Source organism: Rhipicephalus sanguineus, chromosome 1, assembly GCF_013339695.2.
Source record: "Rhipicephalus sanguineus isolate Rsan-2018 chromosome 1, BIME_Rsan_1.4, whole genome shotgun sequence".
Classification (NCBI taxonomy): Eukaryota; Metazoa; Arthropoda; class Arachnida; order Ixodida; family Ixodidae; genus Rhipicephalus; species Rhipicephalus sanguineus.
Window position 1 is genome coordinate 15,990,932 of NC_051176.1, and position 24,458 is coordinate 16,015,389.

Consider the following 24,458-nt stretch of genomic DNA (forward strand, 5'->3'; position numbering starts at 1 on the left):
GCAGCTTGATAAAACAAATTTTGAGCAACTTGGGGGGACAAGTACATATTTTAATTCGCTCAGAATACATCTAACACTGAAACAGCCTTTGGAGAAAGTTTTTTTAACAGATTATTGCCAAGTATGAACTACACTGCATTTTTACATACCCCTCAACCTATCTAGCCCGTGTAACTAACATATGCAATAATTGAAAAAAAAAGGTTCTGGAAACTAGTTTCACCTCACACATTTGAAAAAAAAAACGAAAAACCATCACACCTATCACAAAATTAAAAAAACTGTGATACACAAAAATTGCAGTTACATAGCAGCAGGCTTCTGCTTAAGATCAGTGATATAATTTTGCATATTACTGCTTTGGCTTTTTTTACGTCTGCTCATCAGCTTTTCAAGCTTACCAAGAGCTTCCTATAGGTCAATGTTACTCTTTGTCAGGAGAACACCACAATCAGCGCCTTCAGCTATCTGCTCGGCTGCGCAGTTGGCATAGCGTCAAGCGTACTGCATGCCTTTAACAGACAACAAAAGCACACTGCACCACTGTTCACTGCCACCTCGTGCAGGACCACCTTCAAGACTGCAGCGCAGGTGCCAAGAAACCTCGTCGCCCTGACTATCTCGTCAAACACGTGCATATGGTACCGCAAGAGTAGCATCATTGTAAGCATACTGTATGCTTTTATTGGGGGACAACACGAATGCGCTTCGCATCAGTCCGCTGCCGCCTTCACGTGCAAAACCATTAGAGAAGGGGTTCTCAAACGTTCTGGCCTTGGGGAACCTTAACGGCTTTTCCAGAGTGCAGCAGAACCCAGAACTTTTTCTTGAGCATGAAGTCAATCGAAAACGGAAGAGGGGGGGGGGGGCAAAAGGGTAGGGGGGGGTGGCTTCTCGACACGCGCAACCAGAGTATAAGCACTGCACGCGTTGGCCTGTTTTCTTTCCTTTAATGTCAAAGGCCATCTAAAATTGATGCAGAACTCCCAATTCGCCCCGCCGCTATGCGACTCGCGTAAAGCGCCTGCCGACCATACACTGCATGCTTCAGGCACCGCGCAACGTAAGCAACCTGTTCACGTAAACGAAGCGCCGGATGTACAGAGGCCTGTACGCAGGGCTTAAAGTCAGGTGGGGCCAGGGGGGGTCCGCCCCCCCCCCCTCCATTTTTTAAGGAGGTCCCCCTTCGGCAGTCCAACTGTGGCACTGCGGCACCCATTTGACAAGTGCTGGAGTTTATTTTTTTTGGCAGTAGTGCTTTGTGCGGGGCAATATACTCTGCGATTCGCCGAATAATGATTTAATCACGATTATGTGGTTGATGGGGCATCAACAAAACAGAAGAAAACAGGTATCGTCGCACTGCTGAATGCAATTCACCAAGACACTGAACACCACGGGCAACGCCCCCAGAAACCACGGGTCACCACCCTGTTCGACAGAGCGTCTTGACACAGCACACTGTTTCACGAGGCACCTGAGCGTGAAGCTACCTGCTCGTGAATCAGTAACGATTCACCTTGGTCTGCTTAGTTTGCCACTCAATTTTCATTCTTTTAGTTGTGCATTACAAGTCTGCTGTAATATACCAAAGACGCCCGTATTTTGCCAACTTTTTTAGGCAAATAGTAGTGAAAATAAAATAGCATTGTCATGCCTGAAGTTCTCAATCCAGTGGGTCAACTAATATGTTACTTTGAGCTCACATATCTTTAAGCCTTTACATCCTGAGTTATTTCTGAAAAATCGTTCCCAAAATAATTTCATTTAATGCTTGATTGGATTGCCACGTTGAATAAATTCCCGACATACATTCGGAATAATATATGTATTTGTATAGCATTCATAAGCATTTGTTCAGTTCTGGAGAGCTGGCTTCACTGCACTGTGATCATCTCAAACACCTCTCTTAACGCTTAATCTATATATATATATATATATATATATATATATATATATATATATATATATATATATATACACATACACTGTGGAATCTCGATACGATTCTGCATAATGCTTTTTTTTTAATCCCGGCCCAGGTATATATATGCCTATGAGGGCCCCCCCCCCCCTAAAATGAAGGGAGACTAAGCCCTGCCTGTACGTCTGGCAAAACGAAAAAAAGGAGGCATGCCAGTCGCACAGCGGAACAGCCGTCAACGAATACACCGGTCGTAAAGCTAAGCCTGAATGCTCGTGTAGCCCATAGCCGACACGAAGCAACACCCCTTAAGCGAATCAAAGCGCTTGTTACGCGCTTTGAATACAAAATGGAGCAGTGGCAAATCACCGTGCATGAAAACTGTGCCACATGATCGCCGACGCACCATGAGCCACGAATAAAGCACCAAGGTGCCCGTTAAATCATGCAAGTATCATGGCGCCCACTAGACGAGTCTTGAGTGCTGCTACCACGCGGGTCTCTCTCTACCTGCAGACACCCGATGTGCGGATGCGACGTCAATGGCTTCATTAAATGAAAAATGCGATGCAAATTTGCTCGTCTAAATAAATTAATTAATTGCTAATGGGGGGTAAAACGGGAGTGGGTTGTATTCGTTCTGGCCGATCGTGGAACCCTAAGATGTCCTTCACAATAAGAACCCCTGGGTTCCGCAGAACCCAGTTTGAGAACCCACGCGCTAGAGCCTCGCAGAGATGCGTCGCATGCAGGAAGATAGTTGACGCCACATTGACGCAACAAGGTACTTGCCTGCAACAAACACGCGTGTAGGTGACCACACACAGCAGCGTCGACACGAACGCCGCAGCGAACGGAGGAACACGCTATGCACAACAAAAAACATGAGAGTCAACCCCACTGCGCATGCCACTCGGTAGTTTTCGCTAAGCGACAGTAGTGTCAGAACGCACAGCCTAGTTAGAACACGCGTGTAGGTGACCACACACAGCAGCGTCGACACGAACGCCGCAGCGAACGGAGGAACACGCTATGCACAACAAAAAACATGAGAGTCAACCCCACTGCGCATGCCACTCGGTAATTTTCGCTAAGCGACAGTAGTGTCAGAACGCACAGCCTAGTTAGAAGCAGTACCCTCTGGGTACGGCAGCACATTTTTGCGGGGTCACGCATATTTCCAAGTTAACAGTCCCGAGGAGGTTATGGCGGCACCATGAACTCCTTAGTAAAAATTGCAAAGGATAGTAATAACAGGAGATCATATGGCTCGTACATTGAGAAATGCTAATGTGCATGAACATACCCATAAGAACAATTAGCTGGATTCATTATTAGCGCATAGCTTCTCTCGTCAAGATAGGACAAGCTTCTCCCCACTGTTTCACAGAGAAGAGCTTCCTGGGTAATCAAGGCTAACTTGAGAGCCTGGGCTTGAACAGTTTTTACTCTGCGACCGAAATCCAGGATTAAGAACAGATGCAAACTTCCATCTTCAAGGAAAAATAACTTAAGAACTAATTACCATAATGGAAACAAACTTGACATGCAATATAAAAAGATATCTAAAATATAGCAGTGTGCGAATATTCAAGGTTTGAATTCGAAATCTAGTAATACCTAATAGAATAATTCGATTCGACTTTCGAATCCATAGTATTTATTCTAACGAATAATTCTAAACAAACAACTAGTGATTTTATCACATGTAAACTGCCTGAAAAGGTGGTTTCACTGCAGTGTGAGGCCACTATGCAGTTAAACCATCTATTCAGGAAAAAAATCTGCACTGCCACAAAGCTACACTACAAGTGTGGATATTACCTGCACTGTGACTTTACTTGTGCTTATATGGGCTAAATATGGCAAATTTTACATTTTTGACCTTACTTTTATTGAAAACCTCCTACTAGTTGAATTCGCTTTAGAAGTGATATTCGCACAAGCTTAGCCCTAACGCCCTTAAGGAAATCATGTGACATTTCTGCACGTAAAAAACAAAAAGGAAAAAAAAAGGCGAACGTGCATGCGAGCGCATTCGTAACGGAAATTAATTATTAACACAGTTGCTGAACTCGTTATTCGTCCTCACTACAAACAACCAAGCCCTCTTTCATAAATACACTTTTCCGAGGCCTTGTGGGCTTTCGAAGTGCCATTCCTTGTATGTCCAACTTTTTCAGTCCCTACGAAACCTTGGCACTTGGCATCCCATGTGAAATTTGGTCAGGCTTTCACTGCTGCATTCAGAAAGCATTGCCGACTCTAAAGTGAAAGCCATTGTCTTCTCAGTCAACTGTCCTGATCCTGCCTAAAAGCTTTCCACACTTAAGGTGGCGCTCCCACTCCAGTGGCAAGCGCTCGACATTTTAGTCATTGTTACTGGCGGCACTAGTGACTTTCTCTTGCTTCAACATGGATGAATATGAGGTTGTTATTGCATTAGGAAGTATACGTTCTCCGCTTTCTAATGACAGCTAGTATTTTTGCCTAGTCTGGAGCATTATTTCATGGCAATGAAAACAGTGTGAGCAAAAAACAGCGTTTTTGCTGTACAAGCCTCCGTTGTACTGCCAGTGCGGCAGAACTGTTCAACATAACGAAATGAAATTTGCTGAGCCTTTTAATGAAGCGTTATGCAAGGTTTCTGTGAAGAGATATTGCCAGTAAAGCAATTGGAAATTGATGCAGGCTCCAATAAAAATGGGCAGAACAATGAAAGTTTATGAGTAAATAACCTTTTTTTCTGTTCTGTGTACACAACAATATTGAATGGATTTCCAGGCCACAATGTACTTTATGTCTACGCGAAGTTGTTTTGTGTTCCGATGAACAGTTCACGAATTATTACTACCTCAATTCAGCCATTTATGGCTCTACTTGATCCAACAGAATGCGTTGGCGGGCTAGTTGGTGAGAATCCATATTGCTTTTTTAGCGCAAAAAACGACACCACAAGAAATGCCGACTGGTTCCGCCTTCTTTCTTGTGGTGTCGTTTTTTGCGCTAAAAAAGCAATATAGATTCTCTACTTGGTCAGGCCTTACCGACGAAGGGACGACACTATCCAAGCTGAAACTCTGAAATCTTCAATATTCAAGCGGCAAGCCTTTCTCTGGTGGTGAATTCCATTGGCGGATTCGGAGTGGCCGACGAACTCTACGCCGGAGCACTCCACTCCGTTGAGAGCATCCGAAGGAAATCTGCCAATGGAACACAAGCGCCCTCCCCAGAGCAAACGGTAGGGGGCGCTAGCGCACATCTGCTTTGCAAGCGCCCAGCATTCCTCGCGGTTCGCGCAGTTTTCACCTTCACGGGCTCCAGCGGACAGAACGGGCGCGGTCGGACAGCGCATTTCATCGCACACGCAGTACGCCACGCTCCGCGCATGCGCGCGGAGCTTGCGACTTCCGGTCGAATCCACCGCTTTTCGCGGAGTAGAGAGAGCTGCTCCGTGGAGTGGATCTGGCGCCGGAGCTGCTCTAGATCTGCCAATGAAACATACAGGGAGCACTCTCAATCCGCCAATGGAACAGACTTGTTCCAAATGGAGCAGAAAAACTGCTACCAGAAGTGCTCCGAATCTGCCAATGGAATTCACCATGGGTTTCTATGTAGAGAAAATTGTCATAAGTTAATTAGAAAATTTGTAGGGCAGCAGTGAATTTAGCTCACTTTTCTGCTTGCCAGGTTGGTGCAAATTTATTTTTTTTTCTTTTACAGGCTAATTCACAACAGGTATTGCACATTAGCAGGACCATGTAGTGTCTTGCAATTGCTAGCACTCACTAACTTTACGAAGCAGTGCGTGAAACAAAAGATTTTCAAGAAATAATAAATCTCTCAAACATTTTTTGGTGGTGGCACCATCTGTTAAAAAAAAATTCAAGTTGTTTCACGTCAGTTCCGACGTTCGTCAAAAGTGGCGCCTCTAAACATTACTAAGCCGCCAAAACACGGATGGGTTATTTCTCTAGACTTCAGTGTTAAGCCCAGTGGCTAAATCTAGTCGCCACGTCTTCAATGCACAATGTAACCCCATGGGGCTGCTGACAAAAAAAGAAAGAAAGAAAGAGAGGGATAGAGAGAAAGAAAGAAGGGAATAAAGCGTGTTGCACTGTGCATCATGAATGCATAGCCAGCAGGTTAGGCTATTGTGCCGAGGATTCCAGAAATTGCTTGGTTGCGCGCTTTTGTACTCAGGTGACTGTAAAAGCGTTTTTGAAGTACACAAAGAACTTGACCTTGCCTCCTCAAAATTTTGGCGCTCGTATGACAATACCTAGAAACCTGCTTTCCGGAAACCACACGGTCACGTGACGAGTGCTTGGCAGTGTATGCGTGTTTGACTATTTCATGTGATGCCTGTTGAGCGATAGGATTAGCAGCGAAACAATTGAAACTGGATGGATGGATGGATGGATGGATGGATACTATGAGCATCCCCTTTATAGCGGGGCGATGACGAGTGCGACACCAGGCTCGACAAAAAAAAAATCCCTTTACTCTTCTTTTTCTTAGTGTTGGCCCAGTTCTCAGCCCAGTTCTCTGCCCTTTACGGCAGAATGTCCTTTTTTTTTCCAATATTTATTTTTGTCCTTTCTCTCTAATTTTCTGCCACCAATACTCTAACCGTCTCTTATTTCAATCATGGGTGTGTTCAGCTTTCCGTTGTCGTCTCTAAAACCCAAGGCTTCATGTAGGCTCACGCCCAAAAGTACACCTGGGTGGATATCTCCACATTCAATCAGAACATGCTCTGCCATTTCTGTATCTTCCCCGCAGCATGTGCATTGTTCTTCTCCTTTACTGAATCACGCTTTATAACTACGCGTTCTCAGGCAACCCGATCTCGCTTTAAGCAGTAAAGCGCTTCCCCTTGAATTATCGTAAAATGCCTCCCTCCTTATTTCATTTTTGCCCTTTCGGTAGTTACTCAAAGCCGGTTTTTTGTCCATAGCTACCATCCAGTAAATCCTCTCCACCTCTCTGACTTTTCGCTTAACGCTCTTTGTTGACACATTGCTTACACTACCAGCCATATATTTACTAGTGAGCCTCCTAGTTCTTTTTCTCCACTGTGTGTCCACACTCTTCCTATACAAATAACGGAACACCTTCTCTGCCCAACTACTTCCTTCATATTTCTTAGCGTTTCTTCGAACCTTATTTTGCTCTGAGCTTCCCTAGCCTCAAAACTCGCCCATACCATATCGCCCTTTACCACCTCATTTGTCGTCTTCCCGTGAGCACCCAACGCGTGGCGTCCCAGAGTCCTTTGATTTACATCCACTCCCGATTGCACCTCTGCCCTCATGCACACCACTGAGTTCCCAAAACTAAGCCCCGGAACCATTACACCTTTCCATAGACCTTGAAGCACCTCGTACCTATTGTATTCCCACAACACTCTGTGCTTCATTATTGCAAAATAGTGAGCACTTTGGGCACTTCACTTTGCAAAAAAGTGAGCGCCCCCTAGCGTACACTTTGCAAACACCTGTAAGTTGGCTTTCCAGCATGAACATTTTTCCTACAAAACTCTTCATTCCCCGACTGCTTTTCTCCCTCTAAGCGTGTTCATCCCTCCAAATTCCAGCGCAGGCTCAGCACCAAGGCTTTTGAAAACATACTGCAGAAATGTCACGCCTCACTGTAAGTTCCCTCTTGCACTGAGACAAAGGGAGAAAGGAAAGACAGGGATTAGTGGTGAATGGAAAAAAATTGTTTGTCTGCCCTTCTGGTACAGGCTTTCCTGGGGAATTACAGAGCATGTGCGAGCATGCTCTGCAACTATTTTGCAAGTTGTCAATTATAGCAAGCCTTATTGCCCCAACTGCAGCGAAAAGTGCAGATGGCTGCGCGAGCTCTGGAGCTCCCAGCTGCGTGCAACAAACCTAACGTCACATGTCCCAACGCACGAATTTCAGTAGGTTGTCTTGTCGAAATATGTATTGTATTTACCAGCGTAATAATTGCACTCACGTAATGGTAACACATCCGCTTTCGTCATATTTTTTTTTAATCATCATCGTACCCTCGAATATCACTGATGTGACTGCCATTTGCTTGTTGCAGTGCACGGTAAACGATCTAGCAGAGAGGTAGCGGAAATAAAGTTTGGACAGTGCGAAACAGTTAGACAATACGTGCACAATTTACGCTTTATGAACTAAACAAAAACTAAATTTCGCAAATAATCTGTTTGCACATGCATATCATGTGTACAGGCCGGATTTTTAGGCACTGAAAAAGCTCATTTTAGGCGCCAAAAATAGGCAGGCAAAACAATGTTTTAGGCTTCCAAAATCGTAAATATAGGCACAAATAATTTTCACATAAATGCAAATAACTCCAAACGAAGACGTGCGTGACCTCCATCTACGACAGGAAAACAAAAATGTTATTGCTTAAGATGGCACAAAGGCACCAACATTTGAACATAGCGTGCTTTGTCCAACACTGTTCGCACTCCCGTGTTCTGCAGAGTGAATCAAGTATCCACTGTCGAATCAACACACTCCTGAGTGTCTTTCCAGCATGACTGAGAAACGCAGAGCAGGAGCAGACAGTCAGACTGCTGAAAGACCAGAAGGCACGGATTCCTCCTATTGGCCGGGTCGAATCGCGTAGAGCCAATTTCTCCCCTGGCAGTGAACCACTGGCGTAGCCAGGCGGGGGGGAGGAGGGTTCAACCTGGCTCCTTCCCTCGAAATTTTTAGTTTTGCGTGTGTGTATATACACGCATACATACAAACGCATGCACGAACATATATATTATATGGTTGTCCCCCCGCACCCACCACCCTGAAAAAGATTTCTGGCTACGCTACTGCAGTGGACACGTTAAAAGAAAGCAAATTACATACAAAACAAAAGCTGCGTGCACATCACAATTTCCTTTCTTTTTTTTGCTCTTCACTCTCCTTTCCACTGACGGCTCCCGTGTCCCACTTCACTGCTGCTAGCGGTTGTTGGTTGCTTGAACTAGAGGACTAGGTTGAACCCCATAGTTCCCAACAGTCAATCTAACGCGGTAACATGAATAACAGTCTCAAACAGCACCCGGGAGCGAAACTTGAGGCTAAATAGCGTTCATATAAGCGCCAATTTTGAAAAGAGGCATTTATAGGCATTTGTAAGCATTTAGGCACAAACGCCAAAAATAGGCATTTATAGGCACTATAAAAACACTATAAAAGCCCTTCTTAACCTCTAATTCATGCTCATATATCAAAATGGCGCGATAGGAACGCAAGGAACAAAATAGGCATTTGCCTAAAATCCGGTCTCTAATCATGTGATATCTTTTTTGTAGGCACCCCTCACTGACCAAAGCACTCGACGTAGCTTTTATTTACCATCTCATTATCGCCGGCATCGGCGGCTATAAGCACCTAGAAAATGATACGTTCACAGAACACACAGACGCGCTCAAGGTTGTGCCTCCTATGGACTTTTTCAACAAAGGCTTTCTGGGGAGCTTCTGCATGTAGGGACATATGTATGAGGTCAAGCGGCACATGTGCAACACCCGCACTACATTTACAGTCGAACCAAAACTGGTGAGAGCGGAGAGCGGAGATTCACTATGCACGTGTGCATGGTCCGGGCTGTTCCATGCAAGCCAACACTGCCGGTGTTCAGGGCAGGCCCGTAGCCAGGAATTTTTTTCGGGGGGGTGGGGGGGCCACTTGCTGAAAGCCTTGACTATTTGAGAAAGACACCTATATTCGTTATTTATTTTTCCCCACTGGCTACTGGCCTGGTTCAGGGGCAATGTCAAACTTTCTCTAGAAGTCTCTGCACAAATGAACGGTCTTCTCTTTGTTTAGGGACAGAGAGAGAGAGTTGGTTCAGAAATCGAATCACTATTGGGCGCAAGGCCCACCACTGGAGATGCGGGTGCTGCAATCGCTGTGACGTGCAGGGTTGGATCACGTGATCTCACCTCGCTCTGGCAAAGGGAAGCGGACAACTGAATGCATTGTTTTTTAACCGCGATTTTGCGGCATTTTCCCTTTTGAACAGCGTTGTTTTGCTGTCACTTTATGTGTGTGGACCCCTAGAGGCCCCGCCACGGTGGTCTAGTGGTTATGGCGCTCTAATGCTGACCCAAAGGTCGCGGGATCGAATCCCGGCCGCGGCGGCTGCATTTTCAATGGAGGTGAAAATGTTTGAGGCCCGTGTACTTAGATTCAGGTGCACGTTAAAGAACCCCAGGTGGTCGAATTTTCCGGAGCCCTGCACTACGGCATCCCTCATAATCATGTCGTGGTTTTGGGACGTTAAAGCCCAGATACTACTACTACTACTACTACTACTACTACTACTACTACTACTACTACTACTGGACCACTAGAGGCTACGCAATGCGGAAAAGTGCAGTAAAAGTTATCGGCGGCATGGTACTTTTCTGCTCCGTGCCACATGCGTGAAGGAACCAGGTGTGAGCTTTCACTTTTACCCCTACCCTGCTGCCACTGTCACCTGTCTTTCTTTTATTGTTACTTCAAGCCCATGGGGTTAAAATGGACACCGAACACGCATGTTCACATAAAAGCAAAACGTTTTTGCTCCCGCACGGGAGCCTTGTTCACAATGATAAATGAATGCGCAAACAGTCCGGTTATGGATGTTTCAAAATATGACGTAGCAACATGCGTACATGTGTGGGAAGTTGCCGTCATTACGTTTACGCATGTGCGCCGTTGTCCGGATTGTCAGAAATTCAAGATTAAGCCGAGAAGTCCAGTTATTTTCTCTCTCGGTTATTCTCGCCCTATTCCAGTCCTTTTCGTAGCCAGTTGATTCTGCGTGCTCGGCCATTGCTGTTCGATGAAACCTTCTTTCTTACATCATACATGTGCTGCTGTGCTGAAAGCCAGCGGTAATCTTTGCTGAAAGTTACCTGTCTCGACAACGAAACTTCCACCCCAGTCCGCATAACCCCCCCCCCTCGTGTGTCCATTTTAATTGTCCTCATGCGACACTGATTCACCTTTCAACAGCAGCGACGAAGTGTCATACTGCTTCATCAATGAAGCTGTAAAGGCTGGACGCTGGCATTTTAACTGATAGATAACATTGCCATTTAGACCACGGTAAGTCACACCTTGCAGCATGCTCATTGAAATGTGCAAAGTAATACGGCCGGCTGGCACATGGTGGATTTTCTATCGCAATCAAGCCCTATCAGGATCGCATTTTTCAGGATCGCATTTTTCGAATTTGCATCACTATGTGGCTCGATGGCGATCGAAAGTGCACCATGGGACAACCGTAGAAAATTTGCGCAATAAGGAGCAACAGAAACTTGTGCTCAGGTGAAATGATATCTAGCTACAACTCCGAATGAGGCACGCGCGTGCGTATGGCTCTCTTGCGTTGGCCTCCAATCATATCAGAAAGGTTGCGCCTGCATGCAGCTCGAAGCATGCTTGGTTGCTTCCCACAAAGCACAGAATCCGCTTGCGTCGTGCTTCATAGAGATATGTGTGCTAACAGTAATGTAAATGCGCGCATGCTTGTGACAACCGTGGCTAGTTTTTAGATACTAACATACAATGAATGAAGTTGCATGGTAGCACGCATTTCTTGGAGAAAAAAAATGTGTATTAGACGCAAGCACGCGCTAAATCCCATTTGATGTTCAATTTGACACGAGATGGTTCGTAACCTTCTACAAAAGTAGCGTGCTCAGCCCCCGTGGCTTCCATGTAGGCAGCCATAGCAGACGACGTCGGCAGTCAGGGTGTTGTCTAAGGCATTATGAAGAGCTTAACACTTTTTCAGAGCAGGTATTTAGCACTTCGTACGGTCAGTGACGAAGCTGCCGCAGCATTTTACTGATTTTGTCGAAGAGAAGTGGAACGAGAATAATAATAAGGAAGACGCGAAAGCGGCTGTGCAGGAGAGGGCTGGCGGAGCAATCCAACCCTGCAGGTCACAGGGATGCCTTCGCATGGTGGCACCACGGTATGTCCTTGCGCTGAATTTGCAGCAACCCTTTCGGCAGCATGGTTCAGCCTAACCGCTCTATCGCAAATAGTTCTACCTTTCCACGAGAGAGAGGGGGCACCTCTTTTCTGGACAGTTGCACGAGAGTACAAAGGCTCTCTGGGAAGTTCATCTTTTTTTTTGTTGGAAAACGGGGGGAGGTCATCAGGCACATATGCAACATCCCAAAGGAGCTTATGGCAACAGCTGCACCCCTCGAAAAGAAGGGATTAGTTGCAACAGCTGCAGGCTCTTCGCCACCACATGCTGCGACAGGTGAAGAGCACATTTTCCTCCCCTTTTTTTCAAAACATGACTGAGTGGCGTCGTCTGGTGGCTCAGGAAGAACTACTCACAAGATGGCGACCGTGGAATCGCCACTTTAACGGGGTTTTGCACTGCCTCCGTGATCGGAGGCATTGCAAGCTTTCTGCACTTAATCTTGCTTTGCACTGCCTCCGTGATCAGCACTCCTTTGACCAAGCGACGATGTCGTGTGATGATGTCAGTCATGCAGCATCATGTGACGTGATGCGACATCATAGCAACATGATGTCACAATGACATCACAAAACTTGGCAACCTGTGACGTTATGACGTCACAGGGTCAAGTCATCACATGATTTTTTGCATCACTCGTGTTGACACCGACAGCCACTTGTCGCGCTTGATGAGGCATCTAAGGCTTTCGCCTTAAAAGAGGAGCTTGTTCATCAACTAATGTAGTTAATTGCTTGGTATTTCACATCTGATATTCAATATTTGGCCACTATTCTGCACTATTCAATTCAAATTCCAGGCGAAATTTCACTATTTGTAAACCCCTAATAGAACAAGTTCAAATGTCTGTTTTGCACTGAACAGTCAGAAGACATCAAATTGTAAACATGTACTATTCTGCCAATTTTCAGCAGAGGCTATAAAACATTCAACTGATTTAAGCACAAAACTTCTTTGCTAAGGGGGGACACGGGTCTTTGGGACGAAAAAATCGCGAAAAAATCGAGTTTTGGAAAATGGCATTTTCGAAATCTAGAGGTCTTATTACACGACTACACAAACTTTCTCAGCTCTTGCATTAATATTTTAGCCGTAACTCTATTTCAACAATACTGGCAGAATTGCAGCCGAAGTTATTGCTAAAAAGGCCCTTTTTTCGCAAAACGCAGCGGCCATTTCACGCGTCGTAGCGTGGCTATCTTGGTCTCGTTTGAAAGAGCTATTTTTCTTCTTCATTTTCCCGCCAACTCCTGTTCTATGCTGCCATTGGCTTTCTCAAAATAGCGCGCGAAGAGTCCCAGCGCAAGCCCTCATTCGTTGCTTAGCGCACGCGACCTGAGTTCGGCATACGACTGGCGGAATTCCTTTCTTGTCGTCTGCACAGCGCTCATCCGCGCTGTCGGCCATGCGCCATGTTTTCAGTGTGTGTGACCAACGCCGGTGTGGCTGAAGTGTAGAACGATGGCTCGGAAGAAGTCGCACACGAAAAAAGCATTTGGGGCGAAGAAAGTGCGACGCGCACTTATCGACAACATCAGGAAGAGGAGTGTAACGCAGCCAAACGTCGAAAGCGTCGCGGCCGCCGCCTCTGCTGATGAAGCCGATACGGACCTAGGCCTAACAAGCCCGTCGTCGTGCGGAGGTGCCGATGGTCGCGTGTGTTGCGATACGAAGTTTCTGCAGCCCGCAGAATTGGAAGAGGGCAGAAAAAGAGCGCAAGATAAACTGCTGCAGCTGTCGTCCACCCCCGCGACGGAAAGGAAATGGGATCTGCTGACTGACAACGCCGATGCCGCATGTGAAACGCCTGACGCGAGTGTGTTTACAATTGTAAGCTTAGATTTGGTGAACACTCTGCTTGTGCATGCGAAATGTAAATTATGCAGTGCTGGTGACCTAGAAATCGTCAGAGACGATCATGAATACGGACTCGCCGTCAAGCTGCGTCTCGTGTGCACGAACTGCAGTGACGTGACGTGGACTTGGAGCTCGCCGCGCGTCCGTGGGGAACCGAAGGCAAACCCGTTCTCTGTGAATGTTCTCGCGGCTCGCGCCATGCAAGCTACAGGAAACCGACAAACAGCTTTTAATGATATATTCTCGCTGATGAACATTAGCCGTCGCGGCCTCCACACAAAGACCGTGGCAAAGCTATCTCAAAGGTAAGCTGGTTCCCGCAGCGGATCGTGCTGCCAAAAATGTGACAAGCGAGTGCGCGCGCTCGGTTCGCGAGCTCTATCAAGATTTGTGCCTCAGCAACCCCGGAAACATCGCGGTGTCGTACGATGGGTCGTGGATGACTCGCGGACATTCCTCGCACATCGGCGTCGGCACCGTGATAGAACTGTTCACGGGGCTTTGTTTGGACTACGTTGTCCTGAGCAATTTCTGCGCGGGATGCGAGACGGGCCCAAAGGAAGGCGATCCGTCTTTCGAAAGCTGGAAGAAAGGCCACAAGTGTCAGAAGAACACTAACAAAAAGTCAGGAGAAATGCAAGTGGAGGCAGCTCTTATTTTATGGAAGCGGTCTCTCGAGCGGCACGGTCTTCGGTACACTACAGTACTTAGTGATGGAGACAGCCGTACGTATCTCGCACTCCAAGAGGAGAAAGTTTACGGTTACGTAGAAGTGGAAAAAGAGGACTGCGTGAACCACGTACAAAAACGTATGGGCACGGCACTACACAACCTCGTCTCAAGAAGCAAAGCTTCTGCCCTTCAGAGCCTTGGCGGAAAAGGTCAGCTCACAGCTGACCTAATTACGCGGCTAAGCTCCTATTACGGATGGGCACTGAAAACGCACAAAGGAGATGTGGATGGTATGCACAGGGCAGTGATGGCAACCTACCATCACATAACGTCTAACGACACTGCGTCGAACCATTCATTCTGCCCAACAGGCCCCAATTCGTGGTGCCGCCAAAATGCCGCAGAGGCTAGGGGTGAGCCAGCACCAAAACACCCTCGCAACCTGCCTCCTCATGTTTGTCAGGCTTTGTTGCCTATATACGAACGCCTGAGCAACAGAAAATTGCTTGAGAGGTGCCTGCGAGGGAAGACTCAAAACAGCAACGAGAGCCTCCACTCGGTCATATGGTCGCTTGCACCAAAGGAGCGCCATGCCGATCAGTTGCGAGTCAGCGCCGTGTTGTCAGTTTCCTTCTCTTTTGTCCTCGTGTGTTGCGCTGTCCCCGAGTGAAAAAATGAATCCATGCCTCCCTTTTTACCATAAAAGCAGCTGTGGTAGGAGGCAGTGCTAAGATTTAATGCAGGAAATGTGAGAGCAACTGCATCAATACTAAAGGAGCTGAGCCTAAGTCCCAGCACACTGTGCAGCAATCGTATGGCTGAAAAAGATCAGCGGCGCCTGGAAGCTTCAACTCGAAAGCGTGCATCAGCAGAAAATATGCACCGAGCCCTGAAAAAACGCCACACAGGCAACAATGTGCAGACAGACTATGTGCCAGGGGGCTACTGATCATTTACAACTGGTAACTTGTAAATATTTTATGATATTCTGGAATAAATTGAGCTGTTTACGTTTTTTCGCGATTTTCTCAGAACAAGCTTTTTACTCATTTTGCTTGTTTGGTACAGTGATATCTAAAGCCCTAGGACAGCTACAGCTGTAATTTTTTTATATGTGATGCAAATGCCTAAAGCTTGAACTGCTGCAAGCAGATTATTTGTTTTCTCTCTCTACAATTTTTTATTTGCTTTTGTTCAAGTTCATTAGTGGCTGTGACATAAACATCTAAGCTTTGATGAGCTCCTAAATTGCTAATTGTTGTTGGATTCGAAAACTGCTTGCAGCAGTTCAATCCTTATGTATTCTACTTTGCATTCATGCACTAAATTTAACTTTCTGCTCAGTAGATTTTTATCTATTGTCTCACCAATTATTAGTAATTAATATCTAATTATTTCGGTAACTAACTGAGTCACAGAAAAAATAACTGCATTTTTGAAATCAGCACAGCAAAATACATATACCTGTGCTTTTAAATAAATTTGGTTCATAAATAAAAAAAATAGCTCCATGTCCCCCCTTAAAACACTGTATTATCGTTCATCTACTAAAGCCACAGAAAACAGCATTTCGATATGGCTCTGCAGTTTTGCTGTTATAACCGTAATACAGAGGTTGGTACAGCAAAGACAGAATTTCTTATTCTTACTCTTTACATTTTGGTTGCTCTCAAACAACGCTACATTCTCAATTATATCATTCAAAAGTGCAGAATATAACAATTTTAACAATTGCTTACAATTTAACAATTGATATAAAAATCGAATCTTTACAAGATGTATGTAAAGAACACACCGGCAAAGATGGTCTAAAATGTGGGGCACATGCCATCGGAGTGAGACTGCTGGCTTAAGCACCTCCCAGATATCCATGTAATGACAATGCTGCAAGTTTATGTAGAGTATAAATTTACATAAAGCAACATAAACACCATACACATGAAAAGAAAGGTTCATCAGACAATGTGGTGTCTACACAAAGCACAGAATAACAGAGAGCTGAGCTAGTTGGTAAGTATTCATGTTACAGAGACAGGGCGTGCAAACACGGACAGAAATCAAGTCTTGACTTCTCTCTTGTGTCTGCACGCCCTGCCTCTTTAACAAAGCACATGTCTCAAGCACATCGGTCCTACACTAAATATATAAATTAGGGGTTTGCGAATATTTGAACTTTCGAATATTTTTCTAATAGTGTTTGCTATTCGATTCAATTCAAACCGGAATTCGACTATTCAAACTATTTGAACTTCCGGAAGATACAGTCAACGTCCGATTTTTCGGACTCTCTAGGGACCGAAAAATCGTCCGAAAAATCAGGCTGTCCAAAAAAAAGAATTCATGCTATTTTATTCCACTCAAGCGGTCAAATTGCCACAGCCACGTGTGAAATAGCTTTAATGCCTCCCAGTACACTTATCAGGCATTTTGGTGCACGCCCAGGCTCTCGTGAATACATTCGGTACCTGCCGCGAACCCCGCTTAACTGTGTGCCAACCGCCAATTGAAAATTAGTGTCTCATAATGAGCGCCGGTGATACTAGCAAACCGCGGAATAGGTTATGGCTCTCACACATCGAGCGTTTGGAAACGATGACGCTGAACGCAAAGACTGTGGCGGAAGAGCGGATGATTTGTCCGGCTTCCCTGATGCATGTGTGCACGATGATGCGCACACGCATTGCCGAATCTCCGCCGATTCGCAGCATTTTCTGCCACGTAAAGCCGATCGTTCCTAGTTGTGTGCAGCACGTCACCAACCGAGCTGACCCTATCACTGCTTGCTGTACCGTATGCACAAGTTTGCCGTAGTGGCGTTCGTTTGGATAGGCCTAGTTATGACATGGCCATTCCGTTCCCGATCGCACACGGGCGCGGCAATGGCGAGCTGCTTTCGTTCGTGAAGGCAACGTGTCGGTGCAATGCACTGTTTCGGTTGAGCTAGAGCAAAGCTTTGACACGTGCATTCGTGGCACTCGGCACGCTACGAGGGTAGCCTGAATACAGTATTTTCTCCAGTATAACCCACACCTGCATATAAACAGCACCCCCCACGACAAACCACAGCGGGAAAAAAAATCCCAGCGTAATGAAGTAAAACTGCCTTCTCTGCATTACAGTTAAGCCGTGCCGTGAAACTAACTTGCACACTGAAAATCACAACACACCACTTAGTTTTCTGTATTAGGCAAGATAACATGGGAAGTCCGTATGCGGCAAAATATGTTGAGTTGGCGAGAGTTTGATGCAAAAAAGAATAATGCGTATGCTTGCCGGGACCAGAAGATGAGTCATGATCATGATCTTTCTTACTTTCACGGCCTATACATGAGACTTTTATGCAACAAAATCCCGTGTCAGCGAACTTTTCCGCACGTGCCATCAATTTCTTTGTAGCGGGATTCGACTAGAATTGAAAAAAATCTCCTAAAGCTCTCGTGAGGCAGCCCGACAAAATGGCACATGAAGATATGGCAGTGAACCAATCCTGCATTCACAGAGGTAGAAATGCGACACAGTGCCCCCAAATTATTTTCGAGCACCACAAATAAAGCACCATAAGCACCACAGACTTTGGGGGCCTAGCCACAGTCTCACCCGGCATGGTGGAGAGGGGTTGCGCCAGGGCTCGTCAGGGTGGAAGGCTGGGCTTTCGGGATTGAGGCCGACCGAGACGGATGGTGGCCCGGGATCCAAACGTCGGGACAGAGGAGGCGACTCGCACAGACTGACAGCCACTGGGGGACAGGACGCCAGCCGGTGGTCGGGGCTTCGGCCTGCTTCGCGGATCCCTGGGTCAGCATGATTCATGAAATGCCAGAAGTTAAACTTGAAAAAGTACAATTATAAATTACAATGCCTTTATGTAGACCCTGCCGATTTGGAACAAACAAATGTAGAGGTAACTCATCTTTAAACCATCAATTTTTATTTTCTTAGTGAAAAAAATTAGACAAGCCCTTCCTTAATTAAAGCCGTATATGACTAAAAAAAATGTCCATTTTCTAAATAAACTTTGTAGTGATAATAGGAGCCAGAGTTGTTGCGTATCATGTCATACAGCATACAGTTAAGGGTACATTTTGTAGCCATGCAGAAAGGCATGTGAGTTATAAAAACACAATTTATTTTTCTAATGAAAAACAAGTTAATAATATTTCCAGTTTTACTTCTGCTATGTGTTTTACAGTTACAGAGGATTTCAGTTTAAGAAAATGTCTGTTTCGTGGCCCTGCCACGTACCCCAGAGCGCCAACATACAGGGTTTGTCCGAAGAGTGATGATCATATCGTGAAGTGATCGTATGCCACAGCGCGCCAGGGCTGGTTGGGATTGGGCAAAGTTTGCTTATGCACACACAGTCGCTCAGTAAGCTGTGCATCTGAACAGTCGGTTTTCATTGGCCGTGCAAGCTTTTGTAATACTGCACTAGTTGGAACAAAGGCAAAAGCACCAACTTTTGTGTGAAAATGTAAACTTTTCCTATCATAAGGACAGCCTATGGCCACAAAAAGACATCATTTTGGGACAGTTGACAAAACCAAAGGGGCTTGCGACAACGCTCTAAAGGATATTCCAGAGGACGCCTACAGTGACACCATCCACGCCTGGAAATCTTGCTGGAAGCGATGTATTGATGCAGCAGCAGCCTATTTCAAAACCTTTCATTGCGCTGTAATGATCGGATCAATATATATATGATTTTTTTCAATCAACTCACTGGCATTAATGCATTTTGCTGAGCTAGTTGGTACTGAGTCAATGCTTCCATAATACTAGCAAACATGCAGAAAGACTACACGGAAAGACAGCAGTTGTCTATCGGTTGTTTTGTGTCTTTCTGTGTAGTGTCTGTTTGCGTTCGCTAGTATCACTGACATTAATTTTTGAACATACCCTGTGTAAGGGCATCTCACATTTCAAATGCTGGAACCCTTTACATCCTATTTTTTTTTATATAACTGCTGTGATTGTGGGTATGAAACTGCCCTATCAAGCCAACCAACACTTGCATAACTATGGCAAAGGTCTACAATGTGTTGCATAATGCCACTTCTCTAAAGTCAGCTTTGGCACTATACAGCAGCATACCAAACACTGGAAAGGGACCAATGACATGGCCCCATGGCATGCATTCTTATATGCTCGCAGACACTTTCCATCCACTACATCTAATACTAAAGGTACTGACAGGCTTTCAGAGCTACTTCAGGCATCGCAGCGATGGCTTGAGCCCTTGAGCAAAAGGCGTGCTTTTGTTTCAGACATTTTCATGGAAGTCGAAAGATCATCTGATGACTGTGCATGAATGGAATTCTTGATACATTGTCCGTTCAATGCATTACATAATACATGCACTTTTCTTTTTCTTGCCATTTTTATTCGTGTAATATTATACTTGTACGGGCCCATAACTGAAAGCATTGCTAAGGGCTCTGTAGAATGTTGCTGTGTTGCGATGTGGAAACAAATCAATCGACCATGCATTCGTTCAAATGCTATTTTTTATATCGGTTATGATAATCCTGGCAGTGACGCAATGGTTTGCCTGAATTATTGCCTTTTTTGAACCATCCTCATTAAACAAATTTGTTATATTAATTCCCGATGTGACTACTATTATGTACTGTACAATTAGTACCACTGCCGATTGTATGCTTTCTCAGAGGTTATGATGCACTTCCTCAGGGACGTTTGCATGCCTCTTAGAGGTTTATGGGCCGAGTCAAGCTGTTAATTCAACTTTTAATCTATTACTTAACTGCAATGCTTCCAGCACATTAGTGACTAAAACAAAGTAAATTAAATTAAGGAACATAGCAAATTTAGTTCATTGAAAAGACAAACAAATGTTTTAAAAGTGTAAAGTAATACAGTAGTTGACATGAGTCATATCCTATGTAACATCATTTTAAATCAATTTCATGAGTAGTAAACTTGACGAAACATGTACGGGTCAGTCCGCTGTAAGAGGGAACACATGAGCGCATGGCTTATGCATAGGAAGGGGCGAAAACCAAGCGCATGCGTGGAACAAGGCAGGGGTGGGAAATGCCGCGTGCCATCCCTCCAGACTGCTCACGCGTCCTGGCCATGCAATTGCATGTCAACAGCCCCGTGAACATTTTGAGCCACACATTGCTCCCTCCCATATGACTTGGAAAAAGGAGATTAGAATATTTATTTCAGCTTTCTAGGAACAACAGATATATACCATATTTTCCGGTGTATAAGACGCACCTTTTTTCCAATATTTTCACTGGTGCACAACGGTGCGTCTTATATACGCAAAAAGTTGTGCGAATCTGCAAGACCAATATGTCCATATTTCATTCACGGGTACGATAAACTAAACACGAGAGCATTCGTAAAAAGATATCTAATCTTGTTACAGTAGAACCCCGCTGATACGTTTTTGAAGGGACCGTAGGAAATAAACGTAAGAGACGGGAAACGTAAGAGCCGAAAAACAGGAAAAACGGCAAAATATTTAGTGGTACAGAATTTTATTTCAATTCTTACGAGCAGCACGAAAATTGGCGCGCTCAGCCGCGATCTAGTCGATGGATAGAAACGCGGAGCTTAGGACGGCCTTATCCACAGAAATGTAATCAACGTATGTGATTTTTTAACACCAACAGCTGTAGGCATGAAAGAACTAAGCACACGCAATCACGACCGGCGCGGCGGGTCCGACCGCGAACCGCACGCACGACCATGCGAGCTCCAACCAGCTCGAACTCCTCCCGTTCTCCGACAAATAACGATGATGATGACGTGAATGCCAATCTCGAAGGCCTTGCTTTCGCAAGCAATTACGTCATACACGCCATGTTTGTGCAATGCAAATCTCAGAGGCTATGCTTTTGTCAATAGTAAATGCCAATCTCGAAGGCCTTGCTTTCGCGAGCAGTTACGTCATAGACGCCATCTTTGCAATTTGAATCTCGAAGGCCATGCTTTTGTTTGCATCAATTGAAAGATTCTGTTGCTTGCGCCTCTCATGCGGCCAATATTACGGTGAAACGAGGCCAAGCTGCGTGAAAATGCACCATGGCCGCTCTCTTTGGTAGTCACTCGGTCGGCTCCGGGCGCACTTGGCGACGCATCATACGGGAACGGTCCGACAGTTACGACGTAACAGCGGGGTTCCCAATACATTGTATCCTATGGGAGCTATGCCGGGACCGGCGGAAAACGACGTAACAGCCCGGGAAAACGCAGCAGTGAGGAACGTAACAGCGGGGTTCTACTGTATAACAATGAAGCGGGTGTAGTCTTAGATGTCAGTTACTTGCTGTTCAAGCAGTGCCACGGCCACGGAGATTACGACCACAATAAAAGCCACTACCATCACGCACACTATTGCACTGTTCTAACTGTTCTTAAATGAAGCATTAAACCCACGAAACTGAGGCAATAAATAAAAAAAGGGCACCACAACCTTTCATTGTGGCACCCACAATACCAGTTTTACAAAATACCACTTGGTTATCATCATCTCAGTTTCCGTGTGAGAAGTCCAGCAATTGTCACAGCCTTTGTATGGGTGTGTGTAGGCAGTGTGGCACGATCATGGTTTATGCATTCCTGCCAAGCCTCATAATGTCGCAGAGGCAATGATGACAATGTGCTTACGACACCGCGTAAAAGGGTTACTCCGAGGCCGACAACCAAGCGATGCTGCCAACCGAGGCAGAAGAACTTCTCACAGTGCGCCGGAGAATGTGGCTTCAAATCCAGTGGAATAAATATTGGTTTTCTGTGCCTTAGGACAACGTTATTTACAAGTTTTACACTGCTGCTCACAGATATTCAGTGCCGTGTGTGATTACGCATTTCGCAATGAATGTACTCTGAGTGCGTCGTCGTGTTTTATCATGTTGACAAAGTTGACACTCACATGTTCCCTCCAACAGTAGACCGACATGTACCTTTACACACATTTTGTGAAATTTGTATTTCTTCCAACTCACTATGTTATACCAGTAGGTGCAAATGAATGTAATCTTATGAACCACAGTTTCGAGGATGGATTAATTTCAAAATACGTGCTCAGAAACAAAGTTATGCATGGAAGGTGCAGTACAGTGCTGCCACATCTATGATCACGTTTTAAACAAAATGCTAATGATTTAAACCTACCGGTGCAATAAACAGTAGTGGACACTGGAAATAAAATACAATGCTGTTAAGTGCAATGTAATATAAAATTAACATTAGTGCAAATAATGCAACAGTGTTGTGAACTTTAGTTTACATTGGCTTTCCTTTTAACCCTTTGAGGGTTTTTAGCGGCAGTTTTCTGTCCCGCAAGGTCTCTGCCGTACGGGTGTTTTCGACCCGCCGTTTCAAATTTTGCGCCATAGTGACGATGCATGCTCACTGAGAGCTGCTGCCACTCCGATAAGAAGCATTGGAAATGATTGTACCACCTTCTTGTGGAGATAAACAGAACTGATTTCTAGCATGAACGCGTCGCGCGGTCTGCAGCAGCACCGATGGGCTACGCCCTTTCGTGGTTCAGGTTTCGCCACGTCATTACAACGGAGGCGCGCGAAACTTGATTTTAACACAAAAATGTTTTATGCCGGGGTCCACCAAGACTTCACTGACGTATTTCCGTCACGGATACGACTTAAAATGTATACTAACAGATGACAAAGAAAAAACTAGAAGAAAAAGTTCCGTCGTTGGGAAATGAACCAACGACCCCTCACTCCGCAGCGCATGCTACGAAACGACTCAGCCAAAAAGCCTACGTTCTTCAGCATACTAACAGTGAGCTATTTATATACACCCTTTATCGCTGGCGGTACGCAGAGCTTGGAGACACTTGTTTTCGTTATCACCAGCAAGATGGCGTGAAGGGCGCGTTTTAAAGGTTGTCGCCCCACTCGTTGCGATGAGCGTGCGCCCTCACCTGTACTTTGCCCTAAAGGGCGGGGTTGCCCATGCGCGCGCGCTTATCTTGTGATGGAGTGGTTTGTACGTCTTGCGCTTTCACCGCAAGTTTACGTTGTGAAGTTACAGAGTGCACAAACATCACTTCGCTTGCTGCAGCAACAGCGTTTGCTAGAGGAGCGTGCTGCTCAAACACAAAGAAGTAACAACTGTGACAGTCGTTTGTTTGCGCTCGTCCTGTGTGTGTTCTTTTCGTGCGTTCTTTGTACGTGAGCAGCACTGCTGCAATTTTCAAGCTGCTTGCCGCTTCTTTACGTGACATTACAATTTGTTGCTATCACATTCATTACTTTGCCCTTGCGGCGAAACAATGCACAATAAACGTTCAACTGCCTCTGTGAAGACACATTTCACTTTCGTGTTATACCGATTCCTATGACGGAGGGATCACCCATGTGTTTTCTTTTTATCTTTATCGGCACTCCCTTGCAGGGGCAGCAGAAGTTGATTTCCATCTTTGTTGGCAATGCTCTTTGCTTGTTAATCACTGACACTCGGGAAGTATTCTCATTCTTCTTGGTTGCCAAGTTTACTCTGCCCAAGGCAGCCACACACCGAGAAGATGCCGTGTTTTTTCAGACTATTTTTCAGCCACACAGCAGTAATGCACATTTGATGTAGATGCAGACACCAATTTGGTGCAGCCTACAAGCAGCTGGAGTTTCTCCGCTGCCTAGGGAACTGCTTCACTCTGCATGGCACTAAGTGACTACACTGCAAGAATAATGAGAACAGACAAGGAAAGCATAGGGGATGTTATTTGTAATAATTGTGATATAAATGAGAAGAAATTAAAGTGGACGAAAAAATAACTTGCCGCCGGCAGGGACCAAATTTGCAACCTTCAAATAACGCATCCAATGCTCTGCCACTTGAGCTACGGCGGTGGTCATCCTCCCATCCACTTTATCAGGTATATCTGTGCTTATTTAAGCCTGGGAGTATTAATCAGCGCCTGATCGTAACCATGACGGCGAGCAGTGGAACACTCTTTTCTGCCTGCAGGTGTCGCGTTGGGAGGAGAAAAACGAAAAGCACATTC

General features: G+C 45.4%; 1 protein-coding gene across 1 annotated transcript in view; it reads right to left on the bottom strand.

The window, feature by feature from the left end:
• Positions 1-24,458, bottom strand: part of LOC119389632 (roquin-1) — a 264,759-nt gene that overhangs the window by 109,630 nt on the left and 130,671 nt on the right. The window contains exons 10-11 of the mRNA XM_049412057.1: positions 21,399-21,450; positions 18,050-18,280 (exon numbers count right to left, since the gene is read on the bottom strand). Coding sequence (XP_049268014.1) covers positions 18,050-18,280; positions 21,399-21,450 — 283 coding nt within the window. The remainder of the gene's footprint in view (positions 1-18,049; positions 18,281-21,398; positions 21,451-24,458) is intronic.